This window comes from Euleptes europaea, chromosome 13, assembly GCF_029931775.1.
Source record: "Euleptes europaea isolate rEulEur1 chromosome 13, rEulEur1.hap1, whole genome shotgun sequence".
Taxonomy (NCBI): Eukaryota; Metazoa; Chordata; class Lepidosauria; order Squamata; family Sphaerodactylidae; genus Euleptes; species Euleptes europaea.
In genome coordinates, this window is record NC_079324.1 from 63,402,141 (window position 1) to 63,424,613 (window position 22,473).

A 22,473-nucleotide genomic window follows, 5' to 3' on the forward strand; every position below is an offset into this window, starting at 1 on the left:
TGACCTACGACGGCTCAGTTGAGGCTCTGCCCTGTTTCCTACACCAAGTGGACAGTTATATGAGAGAACAGGGGCAGCACTTCCCCACCGAAGACAGCCGAGTGCGCTTCGCTGCCTCCCTATTGACTGGAAAAGCCGCCGACTGGATGGTCCTCCAGTTTGACACTTGGGCCCGATCCATACGCTCACTCAATGAGTTCATGTGAGCGTTACGGCAACGTTTTGAGGACCCTTTCCTGTGAGAGAAGGCCAAGGCAGCCCTCCTGCAACTTCGACAAGGGTCTACACCAGTGCGGGAATTCACGGACGAATTCCAAAGGCTTGCCAGTAAAATAGTGGACTGGACCGAGGCTACCCGAATACATTATTTCCGAGAAGCCTTACATCCTGAGATATTGAACTGGGCTTATACGCAACGAGACCCAGACACTCTTGAAGAATGGATTTTACTAGCTGAGGAGGTGGAGAGTCGTCGCCAATTCATTTCGCTGGCCCGACGTATTTATAATCATAAAAACATTAACGTAAGAATCATCAAGATTAAAAACAAGACATAAGCACAAAAACAACATCACGCAATATTCAGCAGCTTAAATGATATTCATAAAATAGTCCTCAGGCTTGAAGGAGACCACAGAATCACATTAAAAAGTGTTAGTCTTTAAAGTGCTACTGGACTCTTGCTCTTTTCTATTAAAAAGTATGGAAACCCTGAGGCTAAACCCTGACTTGGTAAAAAGAAATGATGGAGAAAGGGGAATTGTTTTGCCACTGAATGCGTGCCTAGTACGTGAAATGCTACTTTCAGAGTCTCAAAGGCTGTGAATGGAAATGGAATCCGCTGCTTACTACTTACCACATGGCTTGCACGGAAACCGGCTTGAAGATATGCATCCTCCCTGCAGTGCTGACGCTAAATCCACTAGCAAAGAGAGAGAAAGAGGGACAGCTCTAGGCTGCACATCGCGGCTGTTTCTGGAGCACAGAGGCCACTTCGCAGCCAAAGCTCTCTGTAGTTGAAGATGGGAACATTTATGTCAGAACAGCCACAACACCCCACAAGCAGGGATGGTCAGTAACTGCAGCACTTGAAAGTGTTTCCTCACAGACTAGGGGAGGGGCTGTGGCTCAGTGGTAGAGCATCTGCTTGGCATGCAGAAGGTCCCAGGTTCAATCCCCGGCAACTCCAGTTAAAGGGAGCAGGCAAGTAGGTGATGTGAAAGACCTCTGCCTAAGACCCTGGAGAGCCGCTGCTGGTCTGAGTAGACCAGGGGTGGGGAACCTTTTTCCTGCCAAGGGCCATTTGCACATTTATGACATCATTCAGGGCAGCCAGCAGTGGGCCCGAGCAAACGAGGTGCCAGGGAGGCGCAGCCCACAGTTGATCGGTAAGGGAGGAAGGAAAACAGAAAGAGGAAAAGGGAGGGAGGGAGAAAGGGAAAGAAAGGGAGAAAGAAATGGAGAGAGAGGGAGAAAAAAAGAAAAGGACGGAGGGAGACAAAGAAAAGGACGGAGGGAGACAAAGACAGAGACAGAAAAAGAGGGAGAAAGAGGGAGAGAAAGGAGAAAGAGTGACAGAAAAAGAGGAAGAAAAGAGAGAAAAGCCTTCCCCCCCACACACACACACACCCCCGCTGGCCCCACGCGACCGGGCCCTAGCCTCCCCTGCCCACACACACCTGGCGGCGCACAGAGCCACGCGCGACCGGGCCCCAGTCTCCATGCCCTCTCCTCCCCAGAGTCCACAAAAGGGCCCCCCCGAAGCCCAATCGGCTCCTGCATGCATGCTCCGCCACCGGGAGCCGCCAGCCTCTTTCCCCCTCCCTCTCGCTGCTCAACAGCCGACAGTCAGCGAGAGGAGGTCCAAAGGGCGCCACAGCGCCGCTGTAAGCTGTGGTGCCAGGAACACCCTCTGGGAGGGCCGGCCTGCGCCCCGCCTCTGCAGCAGGGTCCCAGAGCTCCCAAGGGCCACAAAAAATGTCCTCGGGGGCCGCATATGGCCCCCGGGCCTGAGGTTCCCCACCCCTGGAGTAGACAATACTGACTTTGATGGACCGAGGGTCTGATTCAGTATAAGGCAGCTTCATGTGTTCATCCCCCCTGCTAGCCCCCCAAATGCTCATATTTCTTACCCGTCGCCATCAAGATGCATCTTCGTGTCGCTCCACAGGCGCAAAACCATCCCTATGGTACAGCTTTTGCTACCAAGACAAAGAGACGTCACGTCATCCAGGGCTCTGGACTTCAACAAATGCAGACCCCAACAGAGCCAAGGACAAAACATGATCCACTAAGCTGTCCCATTTTTATCCTGCCGTCCTCCAAGGATCCAAGGGTTAGGGCTCCCTTCTCTCTTACTTATTTACGTTATCGATAGTCCGCCTTTCTCCCTGGGACTCAAGGCGGATTACACACAGTACAATCAACGATACGATCAACATTCAATAAACAAAACAATGGGATTAGGATGGTAGATCCAACCCGAAATCTAAAAACAGAACTGAAGCAAAGCGTAAGTATTAACACGACACATTAAATGATGCCAAAAAAATTACATAGCAGGAGCCTAATAACAGCAAGCTATACACAGCAGTACAGACCACTCTCCCTAATCATTTATCCAAATAAAACTGTGAACCATTTTGCTCAGTGCTATCTTACTGCCTGCATTCAAAAGTCCTCTTGAATTATTCAGTTTTGAGTAATTTGTGGAAAGCTAGGAGAGTGGGAGCCTTACAGACCTCTTCGGGCAGGCCATTCCACAAGGCGGAGGCCACAACAGAGAAGGGATGTGTGCGGGCAGTTGTTGACTTTGCCCATTTGCAGGTCGGCACCAGCAGAAGGGGAGGGGGTCAGCGGTAGAGCATCTGCTTGGCATGCAGAAGGTCCCAGGTTCAATCCTCAGCATCTCCAGTTAAACGGACTAGGCAAGCAGGTGATGTGAAAGACCTCTGCCTGAGACCCTGGAGAGCCGCTGCTGGTCTGAGTAGACAATACTGACTTTAATGACCAAGGGTCTGATTCAGTATAAGGCAGCTTCATGTGTTCAAGGTCCTGCTCAGAGGAGCCTGGAATGGTTGAAAGTGGATGACTGACCCATGGCCAATGAGCTTCATGGTTGAGCAGTAATCTGAACCTGGTCTAAGTCAGCCATTCTGGCTACCACCCCACTAGAAACACTTTCCTCCAAGACACACCCACACCCCTGCCTCTCACTGAAAAAATCCTGCAGTTATCAACTTAATTGCAACACTTTTTGTTTGTTTCATCAAATGTGACTGCCAGCAGGAAGCCTTCCAGGGGACCTCTTTTGCAGGGCTTTGACCCCATCCAGAAAGTGCCTGGCTGACACCGCCTCCTCTCACCCCAGCCCCAGATGCCCACAGCCCTTGCCTCTCTTTGCTGGAAAAGTCCACTCCCAGCAGGATGTTCTCTTCGGTATCTTGGCGCCCAGTGCTGTAGACAACCACCATGTACCTCACTCGGTCTGTCCAGGCACTTTCCAAACGCACGGCCTGAAAAACAGCACAAAGGCTCGGGGTGTTGGCTTCTCTAACACACCGGTGGAGAAGCCACATTCTGTTTACTTAAAGTGTGGGGGCATTTCCCTTCATGCCCATCTCCTGCCCAGCTTCTCCCAGATTCCCTATTCATTTGCTTAGGTGCAGCAAGAGAAGATGAACTGGATTCACTCTGAATCACTCCGAGGGGGATGGAAACGTTCTCCTGGACAGTAGTTTCTACAAGAGGAGGAAGTCAAGGGTGTTGGGGATTGGTAGAGGCCACTCTCTGGAAGGGTGCTTGAAAGACAAGAAGCCAGTGCCGATGCCTGGCTTGGTCAGCGCCCCTGGATTTCAATGGAACTAACTTGTCATTAAACTGGCTGCTGGTTTGCAGCTTCAACCCGGCCAGGAAGTTTACCCTGAGGGCGGCTCTGCTTTGGATGCTCACAAGCAACAGCTTTGGAAACAGTTCCGTTGTGCACACTGCCAGGGGGTCCTGGCCTTAAAAACAAGGCAGAAAGAAGGGGACCTTCTTACCAGTTTGATTCTGTCCTCACACCGAAGGAGGTTGATCATCACCTGGAGGTGCTGTGGCAAGTCACCTGTGGGAAATAATCCATCTATGCCAACACAGCCTCTCGTCTTATACACTATCATGTGATAGTCTCCAGCAACCCAAGAAATGCTAGGTTTACTCCCAATTGCTTTGCACCCCCAGGAAGTGGCCCACCCCACCGGCCTGAAAGGTGAGAGAAGCTCCCCAAACAAAACCCCCAAGATGAAAGCTGGTTGGTCTCGTCTTGCTTGCAAGCATTAAAAGGTCCTCCCAGAGTCATTCCCAGTGTAGCATGCAAGCTCCAGGCCCATGACAAGTCACAGAATCATAGAGTTGGAAGGGACCACCAGGGTCATCTAGTCCAACCCCCTGCACAATCCAGGAAATTCACAACTACCTCCCCCCCACACCCCCAGTGACCCCTACTCCATGCCCAGAAGATGGCCAAGATGCCCTCCTTCTCATGATCTGCCTCAGGTCATAGGATAAGCATTGCTGACAGATGGCCATCTAGCCTCTGCTTCAAAACCTCCAGGGAAGGAGAGCTCACCACCTCCCGAGGAAGCCTGTTCCACTGAGGAACCGCTCTGTTAGAATGTTCTTCCTAATGTCCAGACGGAAACTCTTTTGATTTAATTTCAACCCATTGGTTTGGGTCCGACCCTCCGGGGCAACAGAAAACAACTTGGCACCATCCTCTCTATGACAGCCCTTCAAGTCCCAAGAAGGGTCCCACCAACTCTTCCAAACTTTTCGGGGGGGGGGGGGGTTTAACCAGTAATTGCTATTGCCACTTATTTCAAATTTTAGTTCCCTCAAATACCCAGTTTTCATGTTTTTTAAATGAGGCCTCCAGTCCTTTTTGCTGTGGAGATATAAGGGAAAAGTGCTGGCAATTTTGTCCCAATTGCCTGGAAAGGAAAGAGGAAGGGAAGCAGGAAGACTGCTGGAGGGATACTATTTGTATTCTGTACTGTGCAAAACTCCCACATGTGGAAGCTCCCTCGTCAGGGCGCAGGCCTCTGTATTTGCAGCAGTGATGAAAGCCATGCAGAGAACCCTTCTTGTGTGTAAGCAGCCAACATTTATTTGGCCCAGGCTGTCAGATGTCAGCTGTAGCTACCAACCCAGAAATGCATTTCATTGCAATGACATTTACCTGCATGTTTGTGAGGGTGAGGAAGACTCCGTGGGCCTTGAGGGCTGTTGCCTTGCTGGAGAAATAATGCAGCACCTTTCACCATAAAAAAGCTTTCGCTCAGGCTGGAAGAGAAAATGGAAAGAGAGATCAGGCAGATCACAAGCAGGAAGAAAAATCATTTCACGTGATCACAACAGCAAATGTGCACCGTACGTGGTGTACACACGCCCTCCTCCCAAAGGAGCCAGGGAGACTGAATTATTTAAAATGTTTAGTCAAAGATCACAAATATTTGCCCCCCCTTCAAAGAAAGAAGTGGGTATGACATATTTCTAGCGTTCCTGGAAGTTGAAGGACCGTGGCTTTTATTTGTTGTAACACTGGAGAGCCCTTGCAACACCCCAAGAGCCCCCATCGACGTCCCGAACTTAAAAATCATGACTGACTGCTCTCACGGGGGTGGGGGGGAAGGCGGCTTCTCTGGTAGCCGACGGCTTTAAAGGCACCAGGGCTCTCGTTAAAAGCATTCTATGCAGTTTTCCGACAGCGTTACACATTTGGCTGATGTGAGAGGTTTTTTTACAGGAGAGGATGTGACCCTTCAAAAACACTGGGTTACAAAGCTCTACAATTTAAGAAAACTTATGCCTCTGTGCTTCTTAGCATACTGATTTCAAGCTGCTCTACCCCCCACCAATTATTTCCCAATTATATCTTTTAAAGTACATCACAGGACAGAAATAAAAATACAGTAAAACTTGTACAATCCACCAGGCAATTCTTTCACAAGCTCTGTGGATGGGGTTTGGGGATTTGAATGTTTTCACTTCCTCATGCATCTCCTATTGGTGTCCTTGGAGCTGTGCAACCCTAAATGTACATAAGGGAGAGATGCTGTACTGTCAAGGCCACTGAATGGCACCATGCCCCATCTGGAGGAGGAGAAGGAGAAGAAGAAGAAGAAGAGTTGATTTTTATATGCTGACTTTCTCTACCACTTAAAGGAGACTCAAACCAGCTTACAATCTCCTTCCCTTCCCCTCCCCACAACAGACACCCTGTGAGGTAGGTGAGGCTGAGAGAGTGTGACCAGTCCAAGGTCACCCAGCTGGCTACATGTGGAGGTGTGGGGAAAACCAACCTGATTCACCAGCTTAGAGTCAGCTGCTCATGTGGAGGAGTGGGGAATCAAACCCGGTTCTCCAGATCAGAGTCCACCGCTCCAAACCACGACTCTTAACCACTACACTTGCTCTCCAAGATCACCTGTGGGCAAAGCCTCAGGATCTGTTCAGCGAGATATGCAAGAGCTGAGCTGCATGCAACGCAGGTGCTTTTTGATTGAAAAATCAAGAGCCCCGTCAGCTCAGACTTTCCACTGCACAAGCTCCAGTGATACAAAGGGATGCAGAGCAACGTCTTTCACCCCCATCTGAGCACAAGTCGCATTTGTGCCTGTGATCTTAGGAAGCAGGCATTCCCAGGACACCATCCTCGACAACTGCAGCACAACAAAAAGCACCCTTGACAAAAATGCAGTGTGGGAAAAAGCAGGAGGGGAGGGGAGAGTCAAATGGAGGGAGTACTCCGTCTCTTTCGCTTCTAAACAGTGGTGTTGTGATGTGTCCCCAAGTTACCATAATGCAAGCACAACACCACCCACAAGCCCCAAGCCACTAAGGGCTACCTCATTTCACAGGGAGGGAGCCAAGGTCAAGCATGTGGTTTATGTGATGATGAAGAAGAAGAAACGTTGGTTTTTTTATATGCCGACTTTCTCTACCACTTAAGGGAGACTCAAACTGGCTTACAATCACCTTCCTCCTCCCCACAACAAACACCCTGTAAGGTAGGTGAGGCTGAGAGAGCTCTAAGAGAACTGTGACTTGCCCAATGTCACCTAGCTGGCTTCATGTGTAGGAGTGGGGAAACAAATCCAGTTCACCAGATTAGTGTCTGCCGTTCATGTGGAGGAGTGGGGAATCAAACCTGGTTCTCCAGATCAGACTCCACCACTCCAAACCACCAGATAAGATCTGAACCCAGGCCCCAGAGTTCAAGATCCAACACTCTTGTAAGAACAACACTGCTAGGAGAAGAAGCTTCCCTATGAAGTCTACAAGTGTGTGTTTGTGTGGGGGGAAGGGTAAGGAACTACCAACCCTGTTCAATATGGGATACTCAGCTCCATCCCAAGGCATATTAAGTAAGTGCACTTATGTAAATATAACGAAACTGCTCAAAAGGCATGCAGCAGTTCACAGCCCTGGAAATAACGCAGAGAACATCATTAAACAATCCCCCACTGAAAAAAGACATAATGTGAAAACAACTTCCTGGTCAATAGCCTGTGAGCCACACTGACTGACCCGTGAGCTCAGAGTCGCCTCAGAGACACAAAGTCAAAGCAGCAAAAGGCTTCCTCTTTCCCATTAACCATAAAGCCTGACGGGGCTGTCTTTCCCAGCACTTCCTGCCATTGTAAGCCTCGGAATGCATAATTCCTGTTTATGATAAGGAGGCGGAAAAATGCCAGCTGCCCGCAAACTGTAACGCTGCACTGTCCAGAGACTGTGAGATCATCCCACGGCCAGATCTAATGAAAGGGAAGACCGCAGAGGACCGCTGGATTCTGTGCCCACAGATTCACTGCTGTGGACAAAGACATCTGAGATGTTTCAAAGGGCTAGTTGAGGCCAAGAAATGTTGAACACGTTTAAAACACGTTTTCTGAACCTCAGCAGTGACCTCACCAAAGGCAGGGCCCTCCAGGCGGTCAACACGTTCCCTCTGCCAATTATTCACTGACTCGGACCCCCAAAGCGCCCCATTATGAGCAGGCTTCAGATACAGTCATGGGCACCAATCCAACATGGCAGTTTTGCTGAGGCTGCCCTTTGGATGCATTGAACAGGTCACTGAAGACCAAGGGACCTCTGCTGCCAAACAAGAGCTCCAGTTGCCTGCAATGTGTTTCTCCCCGGTTATTGCCACAAAATGCCACTGATTACAGAGAAACCCAACTAGGTTTGCTTCTATATGCTTTCCTTAAAATCTAGGTATTTCTCAATTGCATTGATTCTATAAACGCCACGCCAAAAGAAGCCCCGCTTCTAAGACTTCTGTTACCATAAGCAAAGATCTGAAAGCCAGAAAGTGCCCCTTAAGAAAACAACCCACGAAAAGCATGCTAAACAGCACTGAGAAAGCACAAAGACAAGCAAAGTTTTTTAAAGGAGGGGAGGAAGTGTTGCATACATACTACTTTGGACGGGACCTCTTTGAACAGCAGAAGCATCGTGCCGGCCCAAAAGACAGGCAGAAGTCAGCAAAACCAGAAAGGTTCATCACCAACTGTTCGAGTCACATCCTTTGGCTTCCCAAGGCTTTTGGCAAAACATAAGAAGAGGAGGAAGGCCGACCGATTGCAGAGAAATCTCCAAGTCTGTGGATGCTCCCCAGGAACTGATGACTTTTACTGAACGCTGAGCTCCCCCCACGATATCCTGGCTGGAAAGCACACTGGCCTCAACAGATCCTGATGAAAGAAGGCCTTTCAAAACGGGGAGGAAAAAAACAGGCAAAGCGCGTCCCCTCCTACAGTCTTCTTTTTGAGCTCTGTAAGACGCCGTGCCTCCCATTATCAGGAAGAGAAGAGTCCAGCAGCTGGGCTCCAAACTCATTTGGATCTCACTAGATTAAAAAGTGTCACACTGACAGATGAATGACTGGAATTCTCTCTTAGAAAGAAAAAAAAACAACCCTACACAACATACCAGTACAGTGAAACAGCCTCAAGGAAGCCTGCACTGTGTGAGATTCCACCTCCCATATTTCCTCACTGGACACGATTTCAGGGGCAGTTAGACTCTTTCCACACACACAGGCCCAGACTCACTGCTTAATGTTCTGTATCAACCTTTGCCGGTACTGAACAATGCCAGCTTGTAAGTGAAACCACAGTCCTCACTGCCAGGCAGAAATCTTTGCCGGTGGCATTCTTGATTGAAGCCACAAACTTATTGGAATTATTGAAGCAATATGGTGAAGTCTCTGGCTTTAAGATAAATCAAGATAAGACTCATACTTTATTTAAAAATCTTTCAAAAGAAAAACAAAAAGACTTCTTGGATACTACAGGCTGGGAAAGAACTAATAAGGTTAAATATTTAGGTACCTGGATTACAAATAAAAACAAAGATTTACTGGAGAATAATTATGTGAAACTTTGGGAATCTGTTAAAAGAGATATGATAGTGTGGTCCAATAAAAACATTTCATTACTGGGCCGCATTTCAGTAACTCAAATGAACATTTTACCAAGGCTACTTTTTCTATTCCAGAATTTACCAATAGTGGAGCATTCTAAATACTTTGATGTTTGGAGAAAAGACTTGCTTAATTTTATATGGCAAGGGAAAAAGTCTAGAATTGCCTATAAATACTTGGTTGATTCCAAAGAAAGAGGAGGATTTGCTTTACCAAATTTTAGACTATATGCGGAAGCATCAGCTTTAGTATGGCTAAAAGACTGGATACAATTTAAAAACAATAGGTGTTTGGATTTGGAAGGCTTTGACAATAGATACGGATGGCATGGTTACTTATGGTATGACAAATTAAAAATTCATAAGGCTTTTCAGCATCATATTGTTAAATCTTCGTTAATTAAAATTTGGCTAAAATATAAACATCTTTTGGAACTCATAACACCACTATGGATCTCTATGCAAGAGATGTTGACACTGAGACCAGCACAATTTTTTATCTATCAAGATTTATGGTATGGAAGGATAATAAATGTGCCCTAAAAGAATATGGAGAATTGAAGGAATATATCACTTGGTTTCAATATCATCAAATACAGTCTGTATTTATACAAGATATGAAGATAGGTTTTATTAAAGATAACTTACTTTTTCAACGAATGTTGTTAGACAACAATGAACATTTAATATCAAAAATGTATAAGATGTTATTGACTTTGTATACTGAACAAGATCTTGTTAAACCAACGATGATAACTTGGGCACAAACCTTGGGACACGAAATCCATATGCATAAATGGGAAAGACTCTGGTCGAAAGATAAGAAATATATGTGTTCACAATCACTGAGAGAGAATATTTACAAAATGATCTATAGATGGTATTTAACACCAAAGCAATTAGCCAAAATGTATGGAAATATGTCACCAAATTGCTGGAAATGTCAAGAAGAAGTGGGTTCTTTTCATCATATTTGGTGGCTATGTGAGAAGGCAAAGAACTTCTGGGATATGATTTACAATGAATTAAGGTTGATATTACAACAAAACATCCCTAAAACACCGGAGATGATGCTGTTAAGTATAATACGGGATACCATAGTGACTCAGAGATCATTTTTGATGTATGCCACTACAGCCGCTAGACTGGTTTACGCTAAGAGATGGAAAATGACTGAGATACTAAATAAGACTGAGTGGATAGATAAAATGATGGAATTAGCTGAAATGGGAAACCTTACAGCATTAGTAAATCAAAAAGACGATATTGAATTTGTGGCAGAATGGGAGGTATGGACAAAATACTGTATGAATGAATTTAATTGTGATATTAAGGGATATATTTTGATCTAATTCAGATCTGTTGAAGCAATCAAGAGAAGATATGAATTAATTATACTTATATGTAAATGACATGGGTGATTTATTATAAAGAATTAGACAATAAATACAAAGAGTAACAATGACAATAAAGAGATAGAGGAGAGAGGGGAAGTTAAAGATATATATATTAGATATGATAAGAAAACGTTGTTATAGTATGTACTTGGTCAATGGTTATATGTAACTAAATATGAATGAATTTGGAAAAAATAAAAATTTTATTAAAAAAAAAAAAAAGATTGAAGCCACAAACACCAAGGGAGAGATTTCATTCCTGGAAGAGCTGTTTGGTCATTTCAACACTCTCTCCTCCACAAATAAAGAAAGCCAGTTCGCTTGGTTGAGCCTACCCTTCAGGCCATACAACTAAAGTCACCTTTTATGAGACAGCCACACAGACTGGAAGCCTGGAGGTGAGGCGTCCGTGTGTCATCAGTGTGATAATGTGGTTCCCGGCCTTTGGCGACATCTTCGGCCACTGTGGTGCCCCAGAAACAAGGGTGGTGCCGCAAGGCATGAACGCTGCGTGGTGTAGTGGTTAAGAGCGGTGGTTTGGAGCAGTAGACTCTGATCTGGAGAACCAGGTTTGATTCCACACTCCTCCACATGAGCAGCGGAGGCTAATCTGGTGAACTGGGTTGGTTTCCCTACTCCACATGAAGCCATTAAGTTCTATTAAGAGCTCTCTCAGCCCCACCTCCCTCACAGGGTGTCTGTTGTGGGGAGGGGAAGGTGATTGTAAGCCGGTTTGAGTCTCCCTTAAGTGGTAGAGAAAGTCGGCATATAAAAACCAACTCTTCTGATTCAAACTCAATGCTGGTATCAAAACAAGAACTGCATCCGTTTGCAGGTTGGATCCCATTGTGAGACTGCGTGTGGGCATGCGGCTAATTCAACCAATGATGTCGTGCAGGATACGCACAGCCAGTAGCCACGAAGATGGCCTGGCATGGGGTGCGGGTCAAGGTAACAACTTCAGCCCTCCCGTGCCCTGCTGTTTGTGGAAATCCTGACCCAGCCTAGCTCTAGCGCTCTCTCACTTTGACCACACCGCTAGCCATGCATCAGTGCAAAGAAAAACAGAGAGAAAACAGCCTCAAAATTCAGCCCCCTACTCAACAGCCCTGGGGAGAAGTTGCCAGCCCAGGACAGAACACAGGAGTTCCTTAACAATTTCCAGCAGGAAGCGCAAGGAAAGCCGTATCTAAGTGGAACCGAAGGAGGAAATTAAGGCATTGGAAAGGAATTGCTAGAGTTTACAGTTGACCACACTACATTTAAGCTGGCTAAAGAAGTTCCTGAAGGATTCTGAAGATTGATTGGATAGTTTACACTTATTTGGGAACAGAAAGTCCAGTTAAGCCAGATATCATGAACTACTTATCACTATTTGGTCCCTAGATTTCCAACACATTTGCGGTTAAGAAAAGAAGGTTTTCACAGTTTGGATGACCTTATTTCTTCAGTGGCAGCCAGGTCCTCAGCTCCAAGACATCTGCTGTACTTCTAAGACAAGTAGCATAATCAGTTTCCCAAAGAAATGGCCACAGCTGAAGACCGTATCACAGCTTCAGTTCCATTGAGTATGTGTTTTCAGAGGAGAAACCACAACTGTCTATCTGCAGTTCTGGCAGCTATAAGCCTGAGAGTGCTAGACATTGTCCCAGATGACTGATCTTCTGAGTGTGAGAGTTATCAGTTCAGACCAGCTATGGAGAAGCTGACTACTGAACTAAGATTACAACCCTTCTTCTCCGGGTTGCTTGTGGGACACCAGACTTGTTTAGTTAGCATCTTTTTATCCTACCCTCCCTCTAAGGAGCTCGGGGAAACACACATGGGTCCCCCACCTCAATTTCCCCCTCAGGTTAGGCTAAGGGAAAGCAACTGGAGCAAGGGCACACAGCAAGTTTCGGGGCACGGTGAAGAAGAAGAGTTGGTTTTTATATGCCGACTCTACCACTTAAGGGAGACTCAAACCGGCTTGCAATCACTTTCCCTTCCCCTCCTCACAACAGAAATCATGTGAGGTAGGTGGGGCTGAGAGAGCTCTTAATAGGACTGTGACTCCCCCAAAGTCACCCAGCTGGCTTCATGCAGAGGAGTGGGGAAACCAATCCGGTTCACCAGATTAGCATCCGCCACTCATGTGGAGGAGTGGGGAATCAAACCGAGTTCTCCAGATCAAAGTCCACTGCTCCAAACCACCACTCTTAACCACTACACCACACTGGTGGGGATTGGAACCTGGGCGTTCCAGATCCTAGTCTGATACTTCAGCCACTGCACCCCACATCCTGGCCATCTCAGCATACATCAACATTTCACACAAAAATGGATTATAAACTATTGGGAACGCTTGGGATGATACCATGGCAAAAACCAACAATCCTGGTCACTGGGATAATTATAAGGACATAAGAAAGCCCCTGCTGAATCAAGCCAAGGCCCATGAAGTCCAGCAGTCTGCTCACGCAGTGGCCAACCAGGTGCCTCCAGGAAGCCCCCAAACAAGACGACTGCAGCAGCACCATCCTGCCTGTGTTCCACAGCACCCAAGATAATAGGCAAGCTCCTCTGATCCTGGAGAGAATAGGTATGCATCATGACTAGTATCCATTTTAACTAGTAGCCATGAATACCCCTTTCCTCCATGAACATGTCCACTCCCCTCTTAAAGCCTTCCAAGTTGGCAGCCATCACCACATCCTGGGGCAGGGAGTTCCACAATTTAACTATGCGTTGTGTGAAGAAATACTTCCTTTTATCTGTTTTGAATCTCTCACAGCATGGACGGATCTGGAGTATAGCACACTGTTCTTCTGACCAGAGCGGATTCTGTCCTTTTCAGAGGGAGCATCCAGTCAGGTCCTAAAAGAAGACTCAGAGCCCTCCAGGGCACATTGGCTGAAAGGGCAGGGAGGAGCTAGAAGGGCTGGCCAGCTTCACTCCAAATGTTTGCAACACTCCACCAACAGAAGTATCCTCTGAGCAGGCATTGTTTGGCCCAGGAGGCGTAGGCTGGGTTCACAGCCCAAGAATTCCAAGCAGCGTTTCCAGAGACTGCAGGCCATTCACAGTGCCAAACGTGCAAGCTCCTCCAGGACAAGAAGGAGAAAGGGAGAGGAAATCCATCAAGGAGCCCACAAAGGCAAGTTTCCCAGCAGGAAGAGTGTGCCAGTGAGGATGCGTGCCATCTGAGGCCATGCTGCTGACCTGGGATTTGCTTCATCATGACTTGCATGTTGCTGCCGGGAACTCAGCCACCAGACAAACCACACGAGGATGCCGCAGCGGGAGGGAAGGAGAGTAAACCTACGCCATTTTCCAGATCTGTCTTTGAGGGACTTGAGTTCAGTATCTGATGCCCCATCGCGCACTGGGTTAAGTGCAGGCACAAAGGAATTATTTTCAAGGGTGGCCATTTGAATGCAAGCAAGCATTCAGCTGAGCAGCGTGGGCACAAGCCACAAGGAAGGTCTCCTGTATAAGAGTCACTGAAAAGCCTTGGGGTCTACCAAGAGAACAAGGGCTTTGCACACCCAGCATTAAAAGACAGCAGCTCAATAAACCATATAACAAATGGTATAACGTTATAACCACCTATTGCCATAATTGACAAGTTCCCAGCTTTCCTTTTAAGAAAAGAGTGCGACTCTAGCACTTTTCATGGAGAATTTACAAGGGAAAAGGCTGTAGGCTGCACATTTCTCCTCATAACTTCAGAAGGAAAAGGGCTACCCGGGAACTAGTAGATCATGGCAATAGATCATTATAACATTAATGCAGTTTAGAGATCTGTCAAGCAGCAATTGCCCATTCAAGCACATTCTCTGTGGTGGCTCCACTGTGGAACAGTCAGCCTACAGCTATTAGGACCCGACCCCTCATGTTTCTATTACTTGCAAAATGTGCAGAACAGAATAGTTCAGGAGGGCATTCTTGTAGAAGGAGCAAAGCTGTGGTGCAACGGTTCGGCTCAGGAGGTAACTTTTATTAGGGATAAGGTCTTTCCTTGTAGCTTCGTTTTGTCTTATGTGGAACAGTTACTGTTAGAGGCAAATGTTAACATACCTTGATATCTGCTCACTGATTGCTTGATGTTATCATATTTTGTAATCCGCTTACTGATAGACAGAACTTTTTTTGGTTATATTTTTAATCCACTTTGGGCGGACTATAAATGAAACTAACAACAATAGAGTTTTTGTTTTTAAATCAGGAAAAGTCCTCCATGGGGGGAGGGAATGGCAGCCATGGGAGACTGAGGCAGGGAAGTGCTGGGAAATGGCTTGGCGGGTGATCTGCTGCCTCTGCATTCACAGGAGCAATGAGAGCTACATGGAGAATGTATTTATTTAGAAATTTCTATCCGGTTTTCCTCCCAACGGGGACTCAAAGGAGCTTACAACATTATTCTCCCCTCCGACATTTTATCCTCACAACCACCCCGTGAGCCAGGCTAGGCTAAGATAGTGACTGGTACAAGATCAACCAGCAAATTCCACGGCAGCATGAGGATTTGAACCTGGATCTAGCAGATCATATTTCGACACTCTGATCACTACACCACACTGGCTCTCTGTGCGGAAGCAGCACCAGAAAAGAAGCTTCTTTGGGGAATGTTTCAGCCACCTGAGTATTGTGGGTCATGCAAGGGCTGGAGTTCTTCAATGCAGCTGGGACTGCTACCCGGAACAAACTCTTCCCTTGAACACAAGATCCATTTACAATGAGATGACAACCGGGGGGGGGGGGGTTCAAGAATTGGCAGTGTTGGCAGAGGCCACCCACCCTGATTCAGCTCACTGCTAGCACCCATCCACCCCTCAACATGCACAACAAGTCTGAAGTGAGTCCAATTCACAGACCCCTCCCCCAACAAGCCTGGTAGGTTTACACCACACTACTCGTAAGAACATAAGAAAAGCCCTCCTGGATCAACCAAGGTCCATCAAGTCCAGCAGTCTGTTCACACAGCGGCCAACCAGATGCCTCTACGAAGCCCACAAACGGCTGCAGCAGCGTTATCCAGCCTGTGTTCCACAGTCCCTAATATAATAGGCATGCCCCTCCGATCCTGGAGAGAATAGGTATGCATCATGACTAGTACAGGTATGCATTCTAACTAGTAGCCATGGATAGCCCTCTCCTCCATGAACATGTCCGCGCCCCTCTTAAAGCCTTCCAAGTTGGCAGCCATCACCACATCCTGGGGCAGGGAGTTCCACCATTTCACCATGCGTTGTGCAAAGAAATACTTCCTTTTATCTGTTTTGAATCTGTCACCCTCCAGCTTCAGCAGATGGCCCCATGTTCTACTGTTATGAGAGAGGGAGAAAAGCTTCTCCCTGCCCACTCTCTCCAAACCATGCATAATTCCTACCGCCACGGCCTAGAAGAGGCCTCTGAAGTCCAGAGGGGTAGACTTTGGACAGCTGAAAGAGACCGGGGAACTTCAAGGAAAGCCGCTCGCTGAGGCGCCCTGCCTGCAACTCCCACCACTCACAGCTGGCAGGGGCTCCTACATCATAGCACCATTAAACGATGCAACCCTTCCCTGGAACTGATGTCCTAACTGCCACTAACATTGCTAAAGTTCCTGTGGGAAGAATGGCATCATTTGCTTGGCACCAGCTGCCCTGCAGCTCTCTGCCTTTCATGCCCCTTTTGCAACTGGGTGAAGAATGTAGATTTTTCATAGAATCATAGGATTGGAAGAAACCACCAGGATCATCTAGTCCAACCCCCGGCACAGTGCAGGATCAGAGATACTGATCACTGCCAAGATGCTTGATGCTGTGTTCATGTATTGTATTTCTAAACTAGAATTCCAACTGTTGTATCTGAATCAGAAGGTAAGCCGCTGCTTAACCCCAGTGAATCCGCCTTCACTCTCCCCCCAATGAATTGTTCTGCCTCCAGCTCCCCCTGCTAGTAACTTATCCCCCAGCCTCCTGTGTCCCCTGAGAATCTCTGGCTGACAGCAGAGGAGATACTGGAGCACTTGGGGGCCCTGACAGACAGACAGCTTCTTCCTTGATTTCAAGCAGCCAAAATACAGTGGGAAGGCATCTGAATACACTGGTGCCTACCACACGAGCAGATGCCGTCTAGCATTGCTCTGTGGTTTTATGCAAGAAAGCCAATTTTGTCTTCCCAGAATCTATCTTGAGGCTTAGAGGAGGAGAAAAAGAGTTGGTTTTTATATGCTGACTTTATCCACCACTTAAGGAAGAATCAAACTGGCTTACAATCACCGTCCCTTCCCCTCCCCACAACAGGACACCCTGTGAGGTAGGTGGGACTGAGAGAGCTCTAAGGGAGCTGTGACTAGCCCAAGGTCACCTAGCTGGCTTTATGTGGAGGAGTGGGGAAACCAACTCGGTTCACCAGATTAGCATCTGTCGCTCATGTGGAGGAGTGGGGAATCAAACCCGGTTCTCCAGATCAGAGTCTGCTGCTCCAAACCACTGTTCTTAACCACTACACCATGCTGGCTCTACATCATGCTGGCTTCAAGGTGGCCTGGTGTTGAGAAACCTTGGCGCAACAAGAGAAAGGCAGGGCAGTGCTCTTCATTTGAGAGGAGCCTGCCAAAAAGGGGTTCAAGACAGTTTATTGCATCTTTCACTAACTGGATTTTAATCCTTCAAACTATTTGATATTCATCACGCCCCCCAACAGCACCCTGGTCCTGCCAGAGTCACACCGATGCCAGCTAGTAACCAGGAAAAGAGGAGGAGAACTGTCAAAGACGCCACATGATTGAAAGAGCCAGATTGAACGCACCCGCGGCACCTTCAGAAATACCACTGGGGTTAAATCCAGACTTGCTTAGTCGTTTAGACCAACGGTGGCTTTGGGAAGCAACTGCCTTCAGTTGTGGGCACAGAGAGTCTGTGTTACCGCCAGCCCCTTTGAGGCTGCGACAGTTTGTCTTCATTGCTCTCTCCCCCATACTTGCGAAGAGACAACCAATGGCTTCAAAACAACTCTAAGAAGCTGAATTCACTATTCAAAATCTGGATCTGACCCGGGCGATCACAACAGGAGGTTGGACATTGTTGTAGGAAATGTCACAGAGAGTAAAAGAAGAGAGATGGAACGGCCTCGCGCAGAGGGCTGCTGGAAGTCTCGGGCTTCTGCATGGAGACCTTGCAGCTGGAGTCAGCAGAAGAGCGGGAGGCAAAAGCTGCTGACTCCATCAGATGCTTAAAAACAGGATGCTGAATCACATCCTGGCAAGGCTGTGGCATCCTGCCTCGGCACGCTCAGAGCCCCCTGGAGGAGGCCGCTCCGTGGGCTCGAGGATGCCTGGAACCGCCTGCCACATAGGTGTGGCCTAGGAAACTGACACCGCTCGTGTGAGGTCTCAGCATGGAAACATTTGAAAAGCAGAGAACAAAAGGGGAGGCTGATTAACACTACAGCCTGGACAGTACAATCTAATCCAGTATTCCTATAGAATCACAGAGTTGGAAGGGACCACCAGGGTCATCACCTCCCTGCACAATGCAGGAAATTTACAACTACCCTCCCCCCACACCCCCAGTGACCCCCACTATATGCCCAGATGATGACCAAGATGCGTTCCCTCTCATCATCTGCTTAAGGTTATAGAATCAGCATTGCTGACAGATGGCCATCTAGCCTCTGCTTAAAAACCTCCAGGGAAGTTTTTAAAACCTCCTGTAGGGTGCGCCGATTCATGAAATGGCACAGGACCTAATAAAATCTTCCATCCTGCCTGCAATACAATATAGGGAGTCTCACAGCACTTACATTAGTTATCAAGGGCTTTTAACTGTGCAGAATTCTCTACAGCTTCCATTGCCCTTGTTCTAGCAACCCTATGAAACATTTGTGGCTGCACAGAGATACGAACTCAGGTGAAAGGCCAGCGCTTCATCTACTCAGGTTATGATCCTGCCTATTTTTAACCAAACCCTTGGCCCAGGCTTTGGATCCCAAACGCCATCCAACAAAGGCTGGGAAAGTAACCCTTCCATTTTATTTATTTATTAAGTTGCTTTATCTGCCTTTCCATCCATACAACCAGGTACAACCAGGTACAAGCAAGTACTAAAAAAGGCTTAAAAAAAACATTTGTGCATTTTTCAGTGCTGACCAGTAAATCGAATGCAGATTAGTAGTTGTGAGCCCCTCCTAAAACATGACAGCTCTACATTCTGCACTAGGTTTTTACCTTTTGCCTATCTAACAACAGGTGGGAAAATCTCACACTCCTGCTGAATGAGCTGATGACTTTGATTACTGGATCTGAGACCCAGGTTATTCTGATCGCTCCTTTCCTGTGTGGAACGCCAGATCTACCACAACTGTCCATATACCAAATTCCAATTATTCTACTCATGTTTCCCGTTGGAAAGGCCCTTTTCTCAAGCCAGCCCAAGACGAGCTTCCTTGCCTGCTAGAAACAGCCCGTTCTTTCCTACTGCGGCCTGGCTGGCCAGCCCCTCCCTGGCAAGGGCACTCCTAGGACCTGCAAAGAGCATGGCAAAACTCTCTCACAACTAAACCATGCAGCTAGGGCTTCGCATTCCTTAGACAAGGCTGAACAAGACTGCCCCCCCATGGGCCAAAGTCTTAATGCAAGAATCCTAAAGCAGATGCCTCTTGAGTACTTCGCTTCAAAAAGGATGTGGACATCCCCTCCCCACAACAGACACCCTGTGAGGTAGGTGGGGCTGAGAGTGACTTGCCCAAGATAACCCAGCTGGCTTCATGTGAAGGAGTGGGGAAACAAGTCCAATTCACCAGATTAGCCTCCGCTGCTCATGTGGAGGAGTGGGGAGTCAAACCTGGTTCTCCAGATCAGAGTCCACAGCTCCAAACCACCACTCTTAACCACTACACCACGCTGGTGAAGTGGTTGAAAACATTCGCTGCTTTTTCTACCTTCTAGGAACTCAAGGTGGCTCACGATGTTAATGCTTGAGCATCTCTTCTCAGAAGCAGAGTCAGCTGACCATTGCTACCAAATAGGATGTACCCACCATGACGAGGCTGCAGCTTAACTGTGTGGTTTCCACAGTGCTGGGGCCTCTGTCTAAGGAGGCCTGCTGAGGCCTTAGAGCTCCTTCTGAGTATGGAAAAGAGTCAAGGTGCCTATCACCTGTCCCTCCAGACAGGCAAAGCACGGCACGAATACCTGGAGCCTGGCCCGCTGCCCTGGCAGCACCTTCTGCCAACAGTACTTCTGGCCTCAGCTCAAACCCCAAGCTCCAGCAATGAACAGCAAGCCAGCCTGGTGTAGCTATTAAGAGCAGGGGACTCTCCTTCCCCACTCCTCCACATGAAGCCAGCTGGGTGACCTTGGGCTAGTCACAGTTCTCTCTGAACTTCTGCCAGCCTGCAAATTGACAAAATCTACATTTGCCCGTACACGTGCTTCCTCTGTCATGGCTTTTGCCTTGTGGAATGGCCTGCCCAACGAGGTCAGGAAAGCTCCCACTCTTGGCTTTCCACAAACTGAAAACTGAACTATTCAAGAGGGCTTTTTTATGCAGGTGACAGGGTTGCACTGTACAAAATGGTTCACAGACGTCCTTGAATAAATGATTAGGGACTGTTATCTACTCTGCCGTGTATAGCTTATTGTAAGTAGGTCCCTATTACGTACGGTAATTTCTGTACTGCTTAATGTGTCACGTGAATACTTATGCTCTGCTTCGGTTCTTTCTGGTAGTTCCAGACTCCTAAAATCCTAATGCACTGGTTACTGGATGTCCCATTCTGTTGACTATACTGACTCACTCTGTGTAATCCGTCTTGAGACCCTGGGAGGAAGGCAGTTCATAAATAGCGTAAATACATAGAAAATAAACAAACCCAGGCCTTGCCCTAACAGAGCCTTTACAGGCGACTCCAAAGAACAGGAGACACCAAGGGAATGCAGTCTGTATCTGCACCAGGAAGGAGCCAGAGCCCAATGGGAGAGCAAACACCATGTTTGTGGAAGATCCAATAAAAGAATCCTGGCCACCTCATGTGCAAGGATCCTGAGCAGAAGTTACAGAAGACCTTTCTGTGCTTGTGCCCCTGCCAGGCAGAGTAGGCAGTCATGAGAAAAGAGCAACCAAAATTATCAGGGGGCTAGAGCAACTACCCTATGAGGAGCGGTTAAAACGCTTAGGGCTGTTTAGCTTGGAAAGAAGGCGGTTAAGGGAAGACATGATAGAGGCCTATAAAATGATGCATGATATGGAAAGAGTGGACAGGGAGAAGCTTTTCTCCCTCTCTCATAATACTAGAATGCGGTGTCATCTGCTGAAGCTGGAGGGTGAGAGATTCAAAACAGATAAAAGGAAGTCTTTCTTCACACAATGCATAGTGAAATTGTGGAACTCCCCGTCCCAGGATGTGGGGATGGCTGCCAACTTGGAAAGCTTTAAGAGGGAAGAGGACATGTTGATGGAGGAGAGGGCTATTCATGACTACTAGTCAAAATGGATACTAGTTATGATGCATACCTATTCTCTCCAGGATCAGAGGAGCATGCCAATAGGTGCTGTGGAACTCAGGCAGGACGGTGCTGCTGCTGTCATCTTGTTTGTGGGCTTCCTAGAGGCACCTGGTTGGCCACTGTGTGAGCAGACTGCTGGACTTGATGGACCTTGGTCTGATCCAGCAGGGCCTTTGTTACGTTCTGATGAGAAAGGTGGCCCAAAGGTCTAAGTAGTATGGGCATGGCTGTCTGGTAGGGAAGGGGCTACAGCTCAGGGTCCAAAACATTTGCTTTGTGTGCAGAAGCTCACAAGTTTGATCAATGCCAGCAACCCCAGTTCCAGGCCCTGAGGTCACAGGTGCTGGGAAAGATCCCTTGCCTGAATACCTGGAGAGCCACTGACAGTGCAGAGAATCCTGAGGCAGATGGATCAGTTGACCTGCTAGGTACAAGGCAGCTTCATGTGCTCCCAGGTGCACCAGTCAGCCCCCCAGCTCCAAAAAGGGAGACACAGTCGAGGGGCATGTTCGATACCATGCAGATAACGGCACATAAAATGCACCAGCAGGGAGGCCCGTCCACTGTGCAGACGTTACAACCCAGCCACACCCGGCCAGAGGGTTACGTTGTCAGAATTGCTGAGTGGGCTTGGCAGCAGTCAGATGGATAGTTTGTCCCGGACGGTCTGATGAACAACTGACCCCCACACACACACACACACACAGCTTGTCCTAATCCAGGTACAGCCAGAAAGTTAAAAGACGCAAAGCAGAGCAAACCAGAATGACACACAAGAGTTTTAAGAACATCCTGGAGGGAGAGAGAAGCTGTCACAACTGCAGCTAGAACCTCAAGTGCCAGAAAAGGAATGCTCTTATTGCATCTACATTAGAGAAAATCTGTCCATAGGTGGATTTTTTCTATGGGAAAAATACTATTTATTAAGGGGCAGGGGTCCTTTTCCAATTCACATTATCCAAAAGACTTTGGGCACTGGGTCCATTGCATGACACCAAATTCACATTCCATCTGGGACAGAACGAGGCTGTAGTACCTGTTCCAACACATGTCTCCCTTCTCCCTCTTCAGCCCAATATTTTCCTTAGGTACTACATCTGCAGCGTTTTCATGCCACCAAATGAAAGGCCACCC

At 47.6% G+C, this 22,473-nt stretch overlaps 1 protein-coding gene across 1 annotated transcript in view; it reads right to left on the minus strand.

The window, feature by feature from the left end:
• Positions 1–22,473, minus strand: part of SSH1 (slingshot protein phosphatase 1) — a 42,264-nt gene that overhangs the window by 13,026 nt on the left and 6,765 nt on the right. The window contains exons 3-7 of the mRNA XM_056859113.1: positions 5,219–5,322; positions 4,041–4,105; positions 3,394–3,515; positions 2,133–2,201; positions 857–922 (exon numbers count right to left, since the gene is read on the minus strand). Of these exons, the coding sequence (XP_056715091.1) occupies positions 857–922; positions 2,133–2,201; positions 3,394–3,515; positions 4,041–4,105; positions 5,219–5,322 (426 nt within the window). The remainder of the gene's footprint in view (positions 1–856; positions 923–2,132; positions 2,202–3,393; positions 3,516–4,040; positions 4,106–5,218; positions 5,323–22,473) is intronic.